We start from the raw sequence: 19,824 nt of genomic DNA, 5'->3' as shown, positions 1-19,824 counted from the left end.
CATATCAGAGAAATTGTTATTAGCAGCACATGCAGTAAAACACTGAATATCGAGAAGTAAAAGACCTTCGGTCTTTAATATTTATTATTTTCGTAATTTCAACGAAAACGAGTGACTGATGTCTCACTCAGCAATCCATGTCAGCTAACGCAGCTGCTTTCAGGTGACGTCACGCCTTTGTCAGGGTATAAATAACCAGACGCTTCCTCAATGTTAGCTGCGCTCGACCGTCCTGCCAAGGAGTAACTGAGAGTTGTTCTTTTCTAAAGAGAGCGAGAAAAAAAAACACTTACATCAAGTTATATATAGTTTATCTGAACCCTTCTCAACCCTTTTCACGGTGAGTTTAAGCTACTTGATTGATCAGTCTGCGTTGCCAAATTCAGATGTCTAATATGGATTCAAGTTTAGCTCCTAGAGAGACGGATGTTTGTGTTTGTTGGTGCCGACACCATCTTTTGTTGTTTTACATTGATTCTCATTTCCCAAGTAGCCTGATAACCAGTCTGTATGTTTTCCTCAGACTCCTGGAGTATGCTTTTGTATTGTCTGGTGTTGGAACGGTTTTCTATGGAAGAACAAGGCAACGTGATTATAGTTGAAAGTAATTTCAACCAGAGAGATACTTTTAGAGAATCCTGATTACCGGCTTTTCCATCTTGGGCAACTTGAGTGAAGGTAAGAACGTTGTTCAAGAGTGGACTACTTGGCATAATTAAACTTCCCCATCTGGTAGAACTGCGTTCACAAGTGAACAAACATGCAATTTCCGTCTGTCCACGTATTGTGAAATTATTCAGGGTAAATTACTACTCGGACGCATATCCGGTTTTCTTATTTATCATGACTAATCAGTTGTGGGGTGAGGCAGTTTAAACTATTGTTCTCTAGAGCCTTTCAATCATTTGTTGCCAATCTGATTCAGCATCGCGGAAATGACTGGTAACAGCGCTTCTTTTGTGAGACCACATCAGTACAGTACGTTGAACAGTAGCATAGCAACAAATGGGTCCACCAATGAGTGAGCGAATCTACTACTGAGTATAGGGTGAGGTTCCCAAACTAAACATGTTGTGTGCAGGCTCCACGTGCTAGCTCCCCTTACCCTCCTCTTGTACAGTCGTCATGGGACATGATGTCCTCAAGTAGTTATCTCGCTACTTGTTCACATGACTAGTTTGTAAAGTGCAATTTAAACAGTTTGTGATGGCCTAATAAATTCGATGCAGCCAATCTACAAACTTTGTTTCCAAATACATTTGCATTTTAGTTGTACATTTGATTTTTAAATTGTCGTACTATTACATTCTCTATTTTCTAAATTCTAATATTTTCTAAATATGTCTTCCCTAGACTGGAGTTCACCTGCCTTGTGTTCACACCATCCACATACACCACCTTTCATAAATCCGATTAGCCTGAGAGAGCAGAAAAAATGGTTGGTTTTGGCCCTGCTGACGTGCCTCCTACGGCTGCTGTAAAGTTTGTTGGTGCTGGAACGGCAGCCTGCATCGCTGACCTGGTTACTTTTCCACTGGACACTGCCAAAGTTAGGCTCCAGGTGAGTTCTCTCATGACGCAGACTATATTTATTTTGTTCTGCTGCTGCTCCAAACTAATGCATGAGGGAAACAACTTGGTACTCCCTAGTGGTGATCTAAGGTACTACAATCTCGTATGAAACCATTTTCACTCGCACACAAACTACCATTCCCAAAAATACTCCTTTTAAAGGTTTTACAGGCTCATGCTGACACACTTTCTCTTATTTCCCCCCAACTCTTGCCTCTTTCTTTACGTTCCCCCTCCTTCCCATTTCCTCATGCTGTTAGCCTAAGCAGACCCACGGATGATGGTTAAGCCCTAGGATTTCGCAGGCCCCAGGACCTTTTGCTGCGTGGACACACTTGGCTGGAGTCTGGTCCTTGCCCCTCCCCCGACCCCTTCCAGTGTCTGTAAAGCCTTTCCAAACCCCTTTTGTTCTGTGCAGATCCAGGGTGAGGCAAGAGGCAGTACAAATGGTGGGCAGGCCAAAGGCGTGCAGTACCGGGGCGTCTTCGGCACCATCACCACCATGGTGCGCACGGAGGGCGCCCGGAGTCTGTACCGCGGACTGGTGGCCGGCCTCCAGAGACAGATGAGCTTTGCCTCTGTCCGCATCGGCCTCTACGACTCAGTCAAGCAGTTTTACACCAAGGGCTCAGAACGTGAGTTTGTGTTGGGGCTGTATGTTAAACAGGCTGCTGTTCGTAATTCACAATTGGGAGACCTCATTAGTTTTTCTGGAACCACATCCATTACCTCTGTATGAGGAAGGGGTGAATTAAAAATAAGTTACCTGAGGATTAAAACCACATCTATTAACATTAACATGGTATTACAGTTCACAACCTGCAAGTGTGCTCACAATTAAATAGCTGAACATAATTGTGACTGGGCTTATCCCTTCTGGGACTTGTACGAATATATTTACTAATTAAATGTTATCCCTTCCCTTATTTATTTGTTTATTCTTAAATTTAACCCTAGATGCTGGGATCGGTAGTCGCCTTCTAGCAGGCTGCACAACTGGTGCCATGGCCGTTGCCGTGGCCCAGCCAACTGATGTGGTCAAGGTGCGCTTTCAGGCACAGGTCAGCTCTGGAGGCAACGCAAAACGATACCAAGGTACCTTGGATGCCTACAGGACCATTGGCAGAGAAGAGGGCATCCGAGGGCTGTTGGAAAGGTGAGGGTTGGCTAGATGGTGGCTGACACTGCTCTGGGTCTGGCCTAGATCTTGCATGGATTCAGGCTCAGCTGGGTTCTGTAAAGTTAGCTGCATTAAAAATGTGTGGATTACCCTGTTCAATTTTGGTTGTGTTGCAAGTGTTTGAGTATTGGCTTCGCTTAAGTTAAAAGTCCTGTATGTTGTGTTTCTCTGGCAGGGATGGGCCAAACATTGCCCGCAACGCCATAGTGAACTGCACCGAGCTGGTGACCTATGACCTAATTAAGGATGCACTTATCAGCTCAACCCCCTTAACTGGTGATTATGTCTATTTAACAAATTCAATTGTTTTATTTTCAGGCTTTCATGATGCTTCACTAGTTTTAACCCATGCACTAGGGTTTGTTCTTCTATAGCAAACATTTAACTGTATTTACAGTGGAGACTCTCTCTCGTTGCAGATGATCTCCCATGCCACTTTACGTCAGCCTTTGGTGCAGGCTTTTGCACCACTGTGATCGCCTCTCCAGTTGATGTTGTGAAGACAAGATACATGAACTCATCCCGCAGCCAGTACAGCAGTGCTGTGAACTGTGCGATGTCCATGCTACTCAAAGAGGGACCCATGGCTTTCTACAAAGGGTAGGTCACAATAGAGTACAAGAGGAGTCATTCACTCCATCCATCCCTTTAGACTTGATGGTATCAAATGCAGGCTCTGACCATTTAAAATGCATTGCAAAGCTGAAGGGCATTCTCAAAGGGGTTGGGGGAGGGGGTTGTGACATTTACACAACCCTGGTATTGAGGAAATTTTTTAATTTGTATGCAATCATGTGTTCATTTCTTCAGCTTCACACCATCTTTCCTAAGGCTGGGCTCCTGGAACGTGGTGATGTTCGTGACGTACGAACAGCTGAAGCGTGCTATGATGATGGCCCCGCAACAACAAGGCCTCTCCTCTTTAAATGTGATGCTCTGCACATGTGCCTGGAGTTCCCCTTGCGTCAATCTTGCTTATCTACCTCTGATTTTAGTCTAGTTCCCAACTGAATCCTTTTCAAAGTTTACATCTATGCTTGCAATCAGTTTTCACTAGTTTCACTCAAGGTACATCCAAAGATGGAAAGCTGGTCTTATTTCCTCTTGTCTTAGCTTAAGTGTTTTACTTCGAATACAATACTGTTTTTACATTTGTTTTTTGAGTTTTTATTTAGGTGTATAAGTGTCTTGAATAGACACGTTTTGTGATTTCTGAATAGGGATCTTGGTTTGTAAAGTCAGGTATGGAAAGCTTGCTTAATGAGTTGTTTCTTCTCTGCGGAGAGCTTCTGGGGGAAGTAAAGGGACAAACTTGATGATGAGGTTCCCTCTCGTACTCGGACAGCTGGATGCCGGCATTCCCTCTCCTGGTACTTCCTTACTGTAAGTGGGACTAAGGAAGCCAGAAACTTTATTAGCTTGTGTGGGACATCAGTGAGTGACAATTAAATTAAATAACATATGAAACTTGGTAGGGAAATAAGTACCCCCTACCATGGTTGGCATATTAAAAAACATTAGATGTATCTGATCTTATGAAAAGGTATAAATACTCACTGCACAATATCATTTATTGGAATGCTGAGAAGCCTGCTGTCTAGTGTCTCAACAGCCACAGAGAAACCGGTCAGGGCCTGGGGGAGGACAGTGTGTTAATATAGTGTCAGGGCTGGGGGAGGACAGTGTGTTAATATAGTGTCAGGGCTGGGGGAGGACAGTGTGTTAATATAATGTCAGGGGCTGGGGGAGGACCGTGTGTTAATATAATGTCAGGGGCTGGGGGAGGACCGTGTGTTAATATAGTGTCAGGGCTGGGGGGAGGACAGTGTGTTAATATAGTGTCAGGGGCTGGGGAAGGACCGTGTGTTAATATAATGTCAGGGCCGGGGGAAGGACAGTATGTTAATATAGTGTCAGGGCCTGGGGGAGGACAGTATGTTAATATAGTGTCAGGGGCTGGGGAAGGACCGTGTGTTAATATAATGTCAGGGGAAGGACAGTATGTTAATATAATGTCAGGGGCTGGGGAAGGACCGTGTGTTAATATACAGTACCAGTCAAAAGTTTGGACACACTTTCTCATTTTTTTAAAAGTTTTTTTCTTTACTTTTGTTATTTTCTTCATGGTAGATAACACTTTTTTTTGTTTAGAACATCATTCCATATGTGTTCTTTCGTAGTTTAAATGTCTTCAGTATTAATCTACAATGTAGAAAATAATAAAAGTAAAGAAAACACTTCTCAAAAAAATTAAAGGTGTGTCCAAACTTTTGACTGGTACTGTAGCTACAAAAGAAAGACATTAAGCTGTTAAACCTTTGAAAAGTTACATACGTTTTCGTATGGGTTCTCAGATCTATAACTCCTTAAACATTACCTGCAGTTCATATTGCTTAACTGTACCAAATAGTATCTAAATGCAATGGTGCACACATCTGATCACTGTAAATGACTACAGGTACCCTGCAAAAGGAGGCACTGTTTTCATGATGGAAACGGATATCTGGACAGAAACACTGAAAATGGGCTTTGAACTCAGATTCTCTTACCTGACCCACATCACTGTCAGAATCTCAGAGATTAGAAAAAGCTGTTTACGAAGCCTGTGGGTTTGTTGGCCAAACGGGTTCATGAGCTTATTACCACAATGTACTAAAGTTCTGTTTGCTGTCTCTAAAAGTAACGCTTGGAATTGAAGCATCCTGGGGGATTTAGTCCAGTGTGACTAATGAGGTAAAGGACAATGTTATTTAACCTTTTGATTAGATATCTGGAATCTGGAACACATGATTAAATATAGCACTATTCTAACTGAGTTCCCTACAACTCCGTGTATACAGCTGTATGATGTGTCTAATCCCTTGATAAGCGCGTAGCAAAAATTTGTTCACGGCATCTTCTAAGCATTTTGAGGGATAATAATTACCAGATTACAGACTAAAACCAGTAGAACTACAGCCTCAGGCCAGCAATACAAGCGCCCTGCAATACTAGCAGCTGTCATTAGATGGCAGCACCTGTGCAAGGTTTCTTGGCTTCATGTGAGCATTCCCTGGAAACACAATGGGAGGCAGAGCATCCATGCCAGTAGTTCCCATGTCAAAGCCTGCTGTAGTGTCTTACCTTCTCCAGAGATATATGAGAGGTGTAAATCAAGTCGTCATCCTGGCGGGTAAAGCGGGGATGACTCTTCTGACGCACAATGAACACAATATCTGCTGCGATATTATTGGGGCCCTGCAAAACAAATAGACAAACATGAGAATAATAATAACAACAACAACATAAGCATATGGATGTTTCTAGTATCTTCCTATACTGAAAAAGGTTACGGTAGGCGAGATGCTACATGTCCAGAGCCGGTTAACACCAAGTGCCATTGAACACCACTGTACCTGATCTCCCTCTTTTGGGAATGTTATCCTGGTCCCTTCGTTCCATCCTGGTTTGACATTGATGGTAAGAATCTTGTCCTTGATGCTGGATGTGTGTCCATCTTCATTCATAACCTGCAGGAAAAATTAACATTAATCAAATCGAAATGTTAAAAAAAAAAAAATCAAGAAAGGAGAGTTTGAGAGGGAATGGAAACGATCAAGCTCATCTGTGCAGTTTCATTACTTGTAGAAGTTAAGAGTGGTGCGATGTCACGACGGTGGGCAGTGGCAATGCACTGCATTGATAAAGGGCCAAACATGAAGGAACATGTACAATCCTAGAACATGGAGGACTGAGGCTGATAAAAAGGCCTTATGGCTTACCCTGCGAGAGATTTTAATTTTTTTGGTGCATCCATAAAAGAGATCCTCTAAGGCTAGGTGGAGATCTCGCTCAATAGGTGGGTCTTGCTTTTTCACTCCTCTACCTCGCAGTCCACCAAATGCAACGTTAGCCTCATCCCCTCTTTTGTGTGGAAATCTAGGAGATGCATTTGTGTTTAGCAATGTTGCCAATAAAAACAAAAAAAACAATACAAAGACACTGCATAGATTAACTGAAAGTAGTTTTTGAGTGTTATTAAAATACCATACAGCTTGGTTCAATTTGGAAAGTAGCCTACCGGCAAAAGGATTGTCTCCTCCAAAGAACTGTCTAAATATTTTTTCTGGATTTGCATTATAAGTGTATCCTGATGTCCAAGCTCCATTTCCCTCCTCTGGAATACCCCCTTTCAAACCTTCTTCTCCAAACTTGTCGTATGTGGCCTTTTTCCGGGCTGTAATTGGGGTAAACTGACAAATGTAAATCAGGCAACACCTTAACGGTGCACTATGTGCACTTTATGTGGTCAAAAATGAAAAGGCTTCAGGATTAATGATGATGTTACTCTGAAGGCATGATACATAAAGAGCAATCCCAAATACTACTGTACACTCTCCATACTTTTCGTTTCAGCCCTTTTTATGTAGATCTACTTGTTTACATGACCAGGCCCCCTGTCAACAAAGTAGGCTCATCAACATGCACAGAAAACACAAACTATCGCCCATCAGGTTACAGTTAGCTATAGCCTAGCTAGTAGATATTCATGCGTTTCATTGTTTCACAACAACATCAAAAAAGCCCAGTTAACTGTTCGTGCTATTGAGATAACCGGAAGAAAGCATTACCAAAATGTTAAGGAAGAAAAACTTACGATCACTCAAAACATCATAGGCCTCTGCGAGCTTGTTGAACTTTTCATAAACACCTGGCATGTCATTAGTTTGTGGATGATATTTCAACGAAAGACGTCGATACCTTGACAGAACAGCCAGAAGTAAAACAACTAAAAGTTGGTATAGCTCGACAGATTAACTCATTTACAATTAGGAAAAATGTAAGTAAGTGGGTACCATAGTATAGGCCCTTACGCTTTTTTGATGTCCGCATCTGTTGCATTTCTGTTGATTTCCAACGCGGCGTAGTAATCCCGACCCATAGCTGTCATGAACACACAATGCGCTAACTCATTCAAACTACTGTCCACTGAATCACATACATTAGCCTACGGCATAATTTGGAGCACTTGAAATATTTTCTATCGTCCTACCTGATATGTATATCCACTTCACCTCACCCGAAACTGAGTGTGTTTTTGTGTCTGCGTTTGGTTACTATGGATACGCAGCTTCGACAACTGAGAGGTGTTCATAGTTCCACAGTTTTCACAGGGGCACGATAATTCATCAAGCTATTCTGGCGATTGAAGATCACATACTTTGCCTACCTGGGGATAAGTTACCATAACTGTTATTTACGGCCATTGACTCAAAGTGGTAAACCCCCCATTAGAAGAGCATTATGGCTTTGATTTGTTCGGAGAATCAAGCCATGGGGCTCTTCTACTGGGGGGTTAACATTTACTCTGGGTTGATGAGTAGTCATTAAACCACATACTTAGAACACCTGTTATTAGGATATAGGATAACAGAAATATATTTCTAAGATTAATTGTGTGGGCAAAGGTTGACTAGTTGCCAACATGTGCAGTCTGCAAGACCACACCTGGACACACTAATACTAATATGTGACACTAATATGTGCTGTAAGGCTTTGTTATAAAAAAGAAAAATGTGAATAGCACAGGTAGGCCTACTAAAAGGTCTTCTTATAATCAGTTTGATACACCTGCTACAATAACGATGCAATCCAAAAGTTATATTATTCGGCCCCCCTGACTCCATCAAACTGACCACCAGCAGCCTAGGCAATCTGTCTGCTCTGGTGAAGCCCCAAGTCAAAAACCTTGGTGTAATATTCGATTCTGCCTTTAAATTTGACAAACAGGTCAATGCAGTAGTCAAAGCCAGCTTCTACCAACTCCGCACCATTGCCAAAATCAAGTCTTTCCTGTCACCCAAAGATCTCGAGAAGGTCATCCACGCCTTCATATCCTCCCGGCTAGACTACTGCAATTCCTTGTATACGGGAATTAGCTATTCGTCCCTGTCCCGCCTGTGACCGGTACCCGGAAAAGAGACCATATTAGCCCTATCCTGGCCTCTCTCCACTGTTCAGTTCAGGGTTGATTTTAAGGTGCTCCTGTTCATTTTTAAAGCCCTTAGTGGGCAGGCTCCGTCTTATATCACAGACCTCTTAACCTCCTATTCTACCACCAGGTCCCTCAGGTCGTCTAACTTAGGGCTCCTGGCAGTCCCCCAAACTAAACTTAAATCCAGGGGTGACCGCGCTTTTGCTGTTGCAGCCCCTAGACTGTGGAACAGCATCCCCCCTCTCTATAAGATCAGCCCCCTCTATTGACTCCTTCAAGTCCAGGCTCAAAACCTACTTTTATTCCTTAGCATTTGGATCCCCCTGATTTTAGTTGATACATATATTTGCTTTCTGTTAGAGGTGTTTCTGTTCTTTTGATGTGTATATAGATGCTTAGTTGAGTGTGTTGCTTCTGTTTTTCTATTTGATTTTTTATTTAAAAAAATTTGTGATCTAATTGTTTTGTTTCTGTTTTCTATTTGTTTTGATATTTTATTTTATTGTGATTTAATTGTACAGCACTTTAAATGTGCTTTATAAATACATTTGACTTGACAAAAGAAACTTTGAAAAAAGATTCCCATCATTCCTTTGCATCTTGATTGTATTACCTGTCCATTCTATGCATCTTTGTTTTAGGTGGCCTATTCCAATGTATTTTGTTTACACTGTAAGACCATAACAAGCATTCAAATGCAACACAAGTCCTACAACAGAAAAACAATACTCTTTGGACAAGTACAGCGCCTTGGTGCATGGGGACACCGAGGCTTTGCCCATGTAGAACCTGTAATAATCATGACACATGAAACAGTTAATGAAACGCAAGTTTGTTTTTATATAGAAATGTATTTAATTATTACTTTAAACAAACACAAACTGATATAAATATTTTGTAAGATGGCTGCATTTGTCTAACTCATTTGTGCAATCAGTCCCTCAAGTTCTGGTCGAGCTTTGTAGCGTGCCTGGTAGTCTGCTTCTGTATGCTATATTGAGAGAAGGAGAGTGAGAGAGGGAGAGAAAAATAACAGATTCAGGTCAACTTTAGCATAACATCTGTTCATATATCGGCCTTATGGCAGGTGGGTGATTTAAAGATGCAGTCCGCAATTCTAATCCAATACACGTTTTGTAAAATTCAGCGAATTGCTCCTCATGGTTCTCTAGCTGTCCATTTACTGTGCACTCTCAAAGAAAGTAAGTGTTCGTACACAGTCCTGGCTCTGTAAATGGGCAACAAACATAGTGACTCGGAGCGAGCCATAAACTATTTCAGCCAATTAGCACATTGCCTCAGGAGCACGGAATGGATGGGTGCAATTTGATTGGCTGTTGAGCACAAATATAAACAGCCTTTGGCTAGAATCGTGGACGGCATCTTTTAAAGCTATTGGGCTGGTAAGTCACATGACAGCAGTTGATCTTACATCCTTCACAGAAAGCTGCACTCCCTCAGGTTGGTTCTTAAGGAGCACCTCCAGGAAAATGGGACAAAACATTGCACTCAGCTGGCTGATCTGCAAACCCCAAACATATGAAACAGATGTTAGCAAAACCACGTAAAAACATATAATTTCATATCAGTGACCACAAACCTAATGTATGAGAGCATTTTGAGCTTATGGTTCCACACATAACAAATAGATACTGGTTGTTGTGAAACTGGTGCAGATGAGAAAAGGAGATGAGGAGAGAGGTTTTGAACAAAATGATGATGCAGGTCACCTGAACAACTCTTTCGTATGTCTTCAGAACTGCATCCACATACATCTTAGTGCTTTTGTCTTGCATTATCATCACCTCTGTGGTCTTGGTTGGTAAAGCATAGCTTTCAAAGGAAAACATAAAATATGACGATCACGACCCTATGCACAGCTATCCATCAGATCACAATAAAGATCCTTCACAATTATACAACAAGTATACTCACTTTGACTAAATGGAGTAACATTAGGCCTAACATTGCTTTTTTGTCAAATGAATGCCAATTAAAGGTAACCAGACAAATCCTAGAATGGTCGAGGAGAGATTTACCTTTCGTCTACTGAGATATGCAAGCGGTTGCAGAGATTATGGATGTATTGGGCGTAGTGTTCCACCAAAGTCATATCATATCCAGATACTGACACATTGAGCACGCCGTACTCTGTATCGGTGGCAGCCTTGATCTGTTTCATCTTCACTTTCTCTTTTTTCTTCTTGGGCTAGACGAGTCAGCATCAGCACAAACAGACTTTGATTAAAGAGGGCATGAGGTTTGAAATATTAAGAAAAAATAATTTAACATCCCAGAATGGTACAACATCACATTTTTGAATTTGTGAATGTATTATGATGAAGGTATCCAATTTCAGTCGGATTTAAATAATTAAAGCTTTTTGTTAAAATGTCACTGCCAGAACAAACTCTACTGAACATGATAAAATAATGTATCGTCCCAAAATGAAACATTTGCTAATTGACTTTCTGTGATGTTATAAAAGCTACATTGCATTTTTTTCACAAGTGGAGGAATGCCACAGGTTACAAAATCCAGAGGTTAATGAATGAGTGACAATGATTGATTTCTTTAAATCAACAATATATACAGATCCAAAGTCTTGAAATAGACTGGAGGATCACATGCATTCTATCATGAATCTTAGTGGTCAAGGCCTACACTGAGAACTTTCAAAATGTTGTCCTCATTCTCACCATTCAGTAACAATTAATAATAATGACCATTTGACATGTCATGTCAGACTGTGAAGAACCAACAGGGCAAAGATAGATAGATAGATGGATGGATACTAGATAGATGGATACTAGACAGATGGATACTTTTTTAATCCCGAGGGAAATTTAGGAATGAGGATGAAAGACAGGTGCTTACCGCTTCTTTAGGGAGGAGGTGCTTGAATCTTCCTATCCCATGTGTTGGCATGGATTTATAATGTCTCTCGCTGATCACAGAACACCCCCCTAAAGTAACATATGAAACCTATTATATAATCCTAATGGTAGTTGGAACAGATTTCATAATACCGTATGTAATCAAAAAATCTTACCAATGAGTGTCCTTGGCATGAACTCCGATGACCTTTAGGTAGTGAAAATAGAAAATCTGAGTTACGTTTTCAAACGTTAAGTCCCTGATGACACCCTCCACAGAATTACAGATATCTTTAAAGAAATACTTGCCTGAATAATGAAAATGCATGACCCAGAGTCCCAATGTGTCGTACATGTGAAACCTGTAATGGCACATTTCTTTAATCCTAACATTTTGGATCTGACATTTCGAAATGACATATATTTACGTTCGATTTAAATTAGCATTGATCTAACATCATTGCTGTGTTAGATTAGGAGATAGTAATTTGCAAGCCACCGCACGTGTGACCTTTTTCATTTGTCAATAATACCTAACATGTTGGCCTACACGCAATATAAGACGGTATATTATTAATGCGTATTGGAAGACTTTACCTTACTTAAAACTGGGTTCATTTTCTCACGATCAAAACACCAAATTCAAACGCTCACAAATGGATGAAGATGTTTACACAGGTTTGCCCCATCGTTTACACAGCTACCCTTCCTCTGCGGAGTGTTTGTTCGTCGATCTTAGTAGTTCGCGGAAACTAGCTCATAATGGTTCCGAGCTGGATTTCTTTGTTCCGCTTTTAATTTTTTTGTTTTGTTTTTGATTTGGGTCTGTTTGCCTTTCATCATTATCTATGAGAATGGAAAAAGCATATGTCAATCTGATAGATGAATATCGAATTTAGTCAAATCCATTCAAGTTGTATCTACGACTAAATTAAATCTACGCATACCAACTCACAGACGTTATTGGTGTTGGTCGAGTTCTCACTCCCACAACATTACAACTTTTCGTGAGACAGAGATATTAGTCATGACGTGATCACAGTGTTAAAACAGGCTAATGTCAATTTTCTGGCACCATAGAACGCTGACGTAGTGGCACGACGTTCTCATCGATGACGTTGCGTGCTTGCTTAAACATTGTAACGTGGCGTCCGTAAAGTTCAACCCAGAGCCATGGTTCAGGCTCTGGTTCAACCTAACTTAATTATTATTTAATTTCTCATGTCATTCGGAATAGTTAACTGATACAGAAAGGGCAGCGCAGAAAGAAAATATCATTGCAAAAAACACAAGGGTTTTAACTGTATAAATTCTGTATAATGGTATGCTTTCAGACATTCAGCCCAATTAACACTTTGAACACTTCTTCTAACTGAAATATTTACTTTGCAAATTGTTTGTCCGTCTCTGGAATAATTGCAATTTTGTGGCATTTCAAAACTTGAGCCTAATTAGTCATACTGGAACTGGAAAACGACCCATCACAACCATTACAGCTATCAAGTAAAAGCCACACAGGACCAGCAAGGTTGGTTGTTACACCTCTCGCCTTTCATTCCAGAGCAGGCAATGGATTGGGACTGGGGAGGAATTTCAGTCTGAGTTAGAAAAAGTCCATTCAGTCTTTCAGTGTGGGTCACTACTTGAGATAAGGGGGAATAGTTTTCTTATCTTGTTTTTGGGCTTATTTTAGGTTAGTCTGTTTATTTCTGTAGCTCTAAAGAGAGAATATCGGATTCACCAACTCTTCAACAGCACAGCTAACGACAGCGGGTTAGCTGTGGGACACCAAGCAATTTCACTAGTTCACAGTTCAAATTCAGCACCACTGCCCTCATCTACTGCAGTCATGTCTACGGCAGGAGATTTTGGAAACCCTTTGAGGAAATTCAAATTGGTGTTTCTTGGAGAACAGAGTGGTAAGTATAGGACAAACGCTAAAACAGATGGTTTGTGTGCAGCTACTGAAAACATCTAAACTTGTTGGCTACCTAGCTAATAATAGCTGGCTAACCCGTTAGCTAGCCGCCAAGCTAGGCTAGCGTTCAAATTGTCGCATAATCCTGTGCTCGAGTCTGGCTAGCTAACTAGCTGTCTGATTAGGATAATAAAATGTCAACATTTTGCTCCTTCTAACTTTCGTCTATATGCTTTGAAACGGCCGGACGTGCCGATACACTTGATACGTTATATGATATATAGTATTATTTATCTTTTAGGGCAGCTAACTTTATTGCTTAGCATGACAAATCAGTAAAGAGCAAACAGATAAAATGTAGCAGGCTAGCCAGCAAGCTAACGTAGCTTGTGATACGTTACTAAAGTGTAGTAGGCTAGCTAACTAACATTAACATTTTCACTTCATAAACCCAACTTTCTCGGAATAAAAGGTGGTTCTCACTCTGTCACGTAGATAAACTGACACATTAGAGACTACTCTCTGTTACAAAGACGATATAATAAACAGTTAACTAACCGATCAGCATTAGTAATCAATTGCTAGCCTTTCCTATCTATCGACATCGAGTTTAATCTGCAATTTAGATGTGGATAGTTAAATATGAATTATATTTGTGACAGCTCTCCAATGAATCAATCTAGCCTGGACTTTCCACTGACAGATCTGTAACGCCCAAGCTTATTGTATCAGATAGAAATGTGCAACATCTTTGATTATATCATTGCTTAGACTAGCTAACATTACTGACGCGGTTGTCTTTCGTCATTTAAATATGGCAGTATAAAAAGGTTGCGATGTCGACCCTGGGCTGAAGTGAGGAGTATTCCTGACAACATAGAGAGATCATATTCCCCTTTTCCTGTCAACAACTTTACAGCAACTAGTTTAGGTAACGCTCTGCATTCCATTTGACCCAATTTATATACAACTAATTTCGTCACATGCTTAGATGTGTAGCTCGTTTAAAATGATGCAATGGTTAAGCCTTTAGGAGTATCAGTGTTTTCTTCGGGTAGTTACACTGGTAGAACAAACATCACATATCACACTTTGGTTAAGTCATTATTGTCAATACTTGACACATGTGAATGCATCATACACGCTTTCGTTTGTCAATTGAGCAAAGATGTATAGTGAGTCAATCATTTCACTACTTGTCAGATGGGATGTTTTGCAATAATAACGTGCTGGCCGTACTAGTGATGTGTAAGTATCTGGAAACTCGATACGTGTGATGGTGTCGTATTGGCCTGCCCATTAAAATGTAACAGTTGCGGTCAGATGTTGTGTAGTAGCCTATCTGTCTTTGGCTGGCTTTCTGACAAGATGGTTTGATGAGTGGTACCATGTGCGGCTATTGTGTAAACAAGACACTGAGCAATACTCATTGGGTGTGTCATTCCTTGATTTTTAGCGGTAGGTAACTCATTGTTATTGAGTATTAATGAACCTGGCTTTGAAAGTTATTGGTTAAAACATATATGAAGAAATTGTTGGTATAAATGAGCATCTCAAGCTTCTCTTTTCATAACTCACATTTTTACTGAGCTGTTATACACTTCGCTGGAGGCTATGTTGACTGGTCACTGTGTCTCAGTACCTATGTTTATACTCCATGCCACATCGTGCTCCGGGCTTGCTGACGAATGCAACTTGGGTTATTGTGTAGCAGTATGGTAATTATAGAAATGAATACAGACTATTCCACTGCTTGGGCCATCAGAGCACACGTTGGCTGTAAATCAGGTGAAGAAGAAGGCGGGCGAGACAGAGAATACTGTCTTAATCTGCAGTGGTGAGCAGAAAGTAATGAGACTACTGCCCCCTGAACAAAAGCTCCTATTGATTGGTGAATATAAAGAGCTTAAGTCATGAAACGCCCAGCCTGCTTCGCTCCATTTTCTCCTCTCTTTCTCTTGTTTCAGACTTCCACCCTTTCCATGTCTGTGCCTATTCTTGTCTGTTTCTGCTCTCCCTCTCCCTCTCTCTCTCTCTCCTCACTCAGCCTTTCTCAGCAGTCTCTTTCAGCATGTCCCCATCAGGTTTGGCTCTGAATATATTGACAATATTATTTAATGCAGCATGCACCAGGCAGAGGTATTGGTTTGGGCTCCAGGCCTTCATCCGCACAACAGGTGAACACAAGCCCAGTTGTTATTAAGGTCATCTGATGTTTTCCAGAGTTCACACAGGAGGCCTAAAAACACAACAGGTGAATCCTGCATTGATTGGACTTTACAAAAAAACGAACGCAATGGCAGCTCCTTGTTGAGGCCCCTTGGGCTCGTACTGTAGGTGATTCATGAATCCAGACACGTCTCCCTCTGTAGGGGAAGGTGCTCTTTTTTCCCTAATTCTCTATTCCTGTCTTGCACTGGTAAACTGGCAGTCAGACTCGCATAGCTTTGTGAAGTTTTGAGTCTGGGAGAGGTGACTTGTAGCTCAGTCCATTTCACTCTTGTCAAAAACACTCTTGTCAAAGAACGTTAAGGTGTCAGCCTCATTGTTTTGGGCCTAACTAATGTACTAATGGATGCTCTGCTGGAACCACGTAACTCTTCCTCGGTTAAAATCACAGTCCCATGTGTACACAACGGAGTGCAGCAGTCCCATCTTTCACACAGCGCAGACATGAATCGTCATGTTTGCAGATGTACATTGGAAGGAGATCAAGGAGATAACTTTAACACAGGTTTCTGCTTTAGCCCTTACCAATTATTCAGGCTGGCAATTGCCACAGAGATACAGCGTAGTCATTTGGCAGACATTGGCTTTCTTCGTCCGCTCTGTTCCTTTTTCTGCCTTGCTGTTTTCATATGCAGAGTAAATGTACATCATAATCAGGGTGAGATTCTGCATGATGTGTTTTTCCACAGCTAAACTCATTAGCCTAATTGGTAGGTTGTCTGCTGTTTAATCCATCTATCTAGATGTTTATGGATTCATTACATTGTGGATAACCGCGTATGGGCCTCTTTAGCTCTTTTCAGTAGGATTACGCTTGGAAAGCTATTTTTCCATCACTTCGGCACAAACTGTTCACAGTGTGCCAAAGCGACCATGCTTGATCCGAACAACGTCATTCCCACTGTTGCACCTCTGGTCTTGAAGATACTGAACATTGACTTGGCTTTCCTACCTATAGGCAATCTCATGAAGTGACAGTGTTGTTTTCAGCTACATTAGGGTGATTTATAAGCACTATAGAACAGCTCTGTCCAATGTAATGAGACATATTTGTAAGTTTACTAGTTTCAAATGCTTTGCCACTGTAGTTTCCCCTCACATTGTCTCTCAACACCGTGTTTCAGCTTGTCTCTCAACACCGTGTTTCAGCTCCTGAGAGGCTCATTGTCTCTCAACACCGTGTTTCAGCTCCTGAGAGGCTCCTTCCCAGCCAATGGGGTGTTTTTATGCAGCGGTGTGGTCATCAGGAAGAGCTTCACCACCGCTTTATGAAAGCCTCAGTAGAACAGCAGTCATTTGTTTCCATAGGGTCTCATTATGTCATTATGGGCTGGTTTATGACTGCCCTGGAAGGGGTTTTAGGTGCAGTTTTACAAAGCTGCAGGTGTCCCCATGACAGTGAAAACATCTGTGTTGTTTCTCTCTTCTGAAGGATCCATCTCGGAAGCTATAATTCAAATTCCTATGTGTGCCTGTACCTGTCCATACTTGTGCATTTCAGTTCCCTGACGTAGCCCTTATTGATTCTGAGATGTCTGCGTTGACTTGTGGGTGTCGAAGAAGTGTTTTGAGTTTTTAACACCCTAAAAGAAATGACTTGTTCTTGTTCAAAGTAGATTTTATGAAAGTAGACAAATATGAAAGATTCATGCCCTTTGCGTGGCAGTGTCCACACAACAACTGAATATTTTAGGGGAGATGCATCACTTTACACAAAAGTGTGTGCCTCTGCCTTTGTGTGCCTAAGCCCCAGTGTTCTAAACCACGTGGTGTCTGAGTACCTGTTCTTCTGGGTCGGGGTCCATAGAGGAGTGAATGAGCAAGTGCTGTAGGTCCATGCAGTCCAACTCCAGGAGCGATGAGTGAGTTTTCCACCTTCACAGGATCATATCATCACGTCATGCGTGTTCTGCCCCTGACACGTGGGCCGTACATTTTCAAATAGGAAGGTTCCACTTTCAGAAGCAGAGCGTCCCCTGGTTTCTCCCCGACAACCAGCCATGCCACAGCTGCAGTGGTGACTGGCAAGCTTCAGTTACGGGCAGCGACCTCTCGACTACACCCAGCCATGCCACAGCTGCAGTGGTGACTGGCAAGCTTCAGTTACGGGCAGCGACCTCTCGACTACACCCAGCCATGCCACAGCTGCAGTGGTGACTGGCAAGCTTCAGTTACGGGCAGCGGCCTCTCGACTACACCCAGCAGTGACACAGCAGAATAAAACTGGAAGCAGCGAGCAACACAAATCAGACCAGAGAGGCCTGTAACTGTAGCTCTCCTGTCTCCCCACCCCACCCCTCTCCCGCTCCCTCTCTCTCCCTTGACCTGGCACCCCTATAAGTACCACTTTGGGGGCAAGAGAAGGGGATGGGATGTGTAGGTGGGGGTGGAGGGGTGAGTCTTTTAGCTGTGCCCCTTATTTGCTACCTTGTGTGAGTAGGAGCACCCTCCCTGCATTCCTCAGTGGGTGGAAGTGTTGTGTCTGGGGTCACGACCCCGCCACGTCAGATTGCATTTCTCTCCAGCTGGCTCCGGCTGTACAGCTGGAGTACCAGTGCAGGCCTGAGCTAAACCCACAAACTATTTCACATCACAGAAGGAAATGCTGAAAATCTCAAATGTTTTATTTCACAGTTGCAGTTTTCCTTCTTCTGCAGACTGTTGTGCATTGAGTACACTGTCATCCACACATGGATGTTACAGAGAAGTTCCGGTGAATTTAAAGGGCTATAATGTGGCCAGTTTCTGATGTTTGCGTTGGCAGTTTCTGATGTTTCTGTGTTGTGAATCATTGAGCATTGGTTACTCTCACAGCTAAATGTGAATTTAATGGACAATTAAGTATTCTTCAGTTCTGATACGTGTGGCTTAGTATTTTGTGTAGCCAGTGTTTCATCATGAGGGCTGTTATTGTTTTCTGTCTTCTGTAAGAGCACTGCCCCACATTGGTGATGATGGTGGTGGTGATGGTGATGATAGTGGTGATGGTGGTGATGATGATGATATCATTATGTGGTTGGCTTGAAAGAGACATGCAAAATGGCAGTGACACAAGGTGACATTCTGGCGAGTTTAGAAGGAAACAGACATGCATGCGATTAGGTGTGTTTATACAGCTGTTCAGCTATTTAAAGACTGTGTGTGTGTGTGTGTGTCACCAAGGTGTCCCCTCTGCACAGCTCCACTCTTGTGACTGACATTCAATGATTTCATCTGTGAGTCAACAAGGGTGGAAGTGATTGTGTTTTAACCCAAACAAAACAAAACATAAACTTACCAGAGTGTAAGGCATGTAAAGATCTGTATAGATTTAAACAAAATCATTGCTTGTGGACAACTACTGTCCGCTTGATTGACCAGTGACCGATTCAGTTGATGGTAATGGGTCTTATCTGAGGGTCATAGTCACCAGCGCTAAATTGATCAGTCTGCTCGTCTCTTTTCTGTTTCAGTGGGAAAGACTTCATTGATCACAAGGTTCATGTACGACAGCTTTGATAACACCTACCAGGTAAGCGAGCCTCTAGTCACCTCTGTGTACTACTAGTCTGCAGAATCCTTTAAAATGTGGATGAGGATGAGTTGAGTTGAGTTGGAATAGCCTTTACTAAATGTGGAAGTCAAGTCAAATGTATTTATAAAGCACATTTAAAAACAACTCGCGTTGACCAAAGTGCTGTACAATCATCAAATATAGAATCAAATAAAAACAGTCTATCTGTATGGGATGTAGCAGTAACATTTCCACTGTGATTATGGATATAATAATAATAATAATAATAATAATAATAATAATACATCACATTAATATATGGATCTAGATGTCTTTTCTGTGTGATCTGTTTCCTGAAAAATATTTCTTTTTCTTACCCGGTTCCTTTTTGCAGGCCACAATAGGAATAGATTTTTTATCGAAAACCATGTATCTTGAGGATAGAACAGTAAGTACTCCCTTAATTTTCTTAACTAAAGGGGAATCTTTACAAAAGAACGCTAGTTTGAATTGAGGTGAAATTGAATATGTAGCCATTCTACTACTGCATGCTTTGCTGTGTGGCTAATTCAATCACCTGTG

General features: G+C 41.7%; 2 protein-coding genes and 1 pseudogene across 3 annotated transcripts; 1 reads left to right on the top strand and 2 right to left on the bottom strand.

Moving 5' to 3' along the window:
- The first annotated feature begins 203 nt into the window (after positions 1–203).
- On the top strand, positions 204–3,901 carry LOC122131990 (mitochondrial uncoupling protein 2-like). The gene is given in 9 exon segments (XM_042706726.1): positions 204–340; positions 524–678; positions 1,354–1,561; positions 1,991–2,207; positions 2,530–2,728; positions 2,928–3,028; positions 3,172–3,352; positions 3,563–3,650; positions 3,652–3,901. Coding segments are annotated over 7 exon segments (939 nt in total). The 5' UTR covers positions 204–340; positions 524–678; positions 1,354–1,435; the 3' UTR covers positions 3,679–3,901.
- A 2-nt stretch (positions 3,902–3,903) lies between these two features.
- On the bottom strand, positions 3,904–7,999 carry LOC122131989 (annotated as a pseudogene).
- A 1,562-nt stretch (positions 8,000–9,561) lies between these two features.
- On the bottom strand, positions 9,562–12,462 carry LOC105890499 (39S ribosomal protein L48, mitochondrial). 2 transcript variants are annotated; one of them, XM_042706727.1, is made up of 8 exons: positions 12,200–12,462; positions 11,912–11,964; positions 11,779–11,810; positions 11,604–11,692; positions 10,766–10,935; positions 10,457–10,559; positions 10,159–10,248; positions 9,562–9,717 (listed from the first exon to the last, which is right to left on the bottom strand). In XM_042706727.1, exons 1-8 carry the CDS (start codon positions 12,218–12,220, stop codon positions 9,643–9,645), a joined length of 633 nt encoding a protein of 210 aa, XP_042562661.1. In that variant the 5' UTR covers positions 12,221–12,462; the 3' UTR covers positions 9,562–9,642. The 2 variants fall into 2 exon arrangements, with proteins under 2 accessions (XP_042562661.1, XP_042562662.1); XM_042706728.1 differs by having other exon boundaries at positions 12,205–12,282.
- Positions 12,463–19,824: the final 7,362 nt, after the last annotated feature.

The sequence above is a fragment of the Clupea harengus genome, unplaced genomic scaffold (genome assembly GCF_900700415.2).
Source record: "Clupea harengus unplaced genomic scaffold, Ch_v2.0.2, whole genome shotgun sequence".
NCBI classification, from domain to species: domain Eukaryota; kingdom Metazoa; phylum Chordata; class Actinopteri; order Clupeiformes; family Clupeidae; genus Clupea; species Clupea harengus.
Note: the sequence above shows the minus strand (reverse complement) of the source record. Positions and strands in the feature narration are given on the sequence as shown.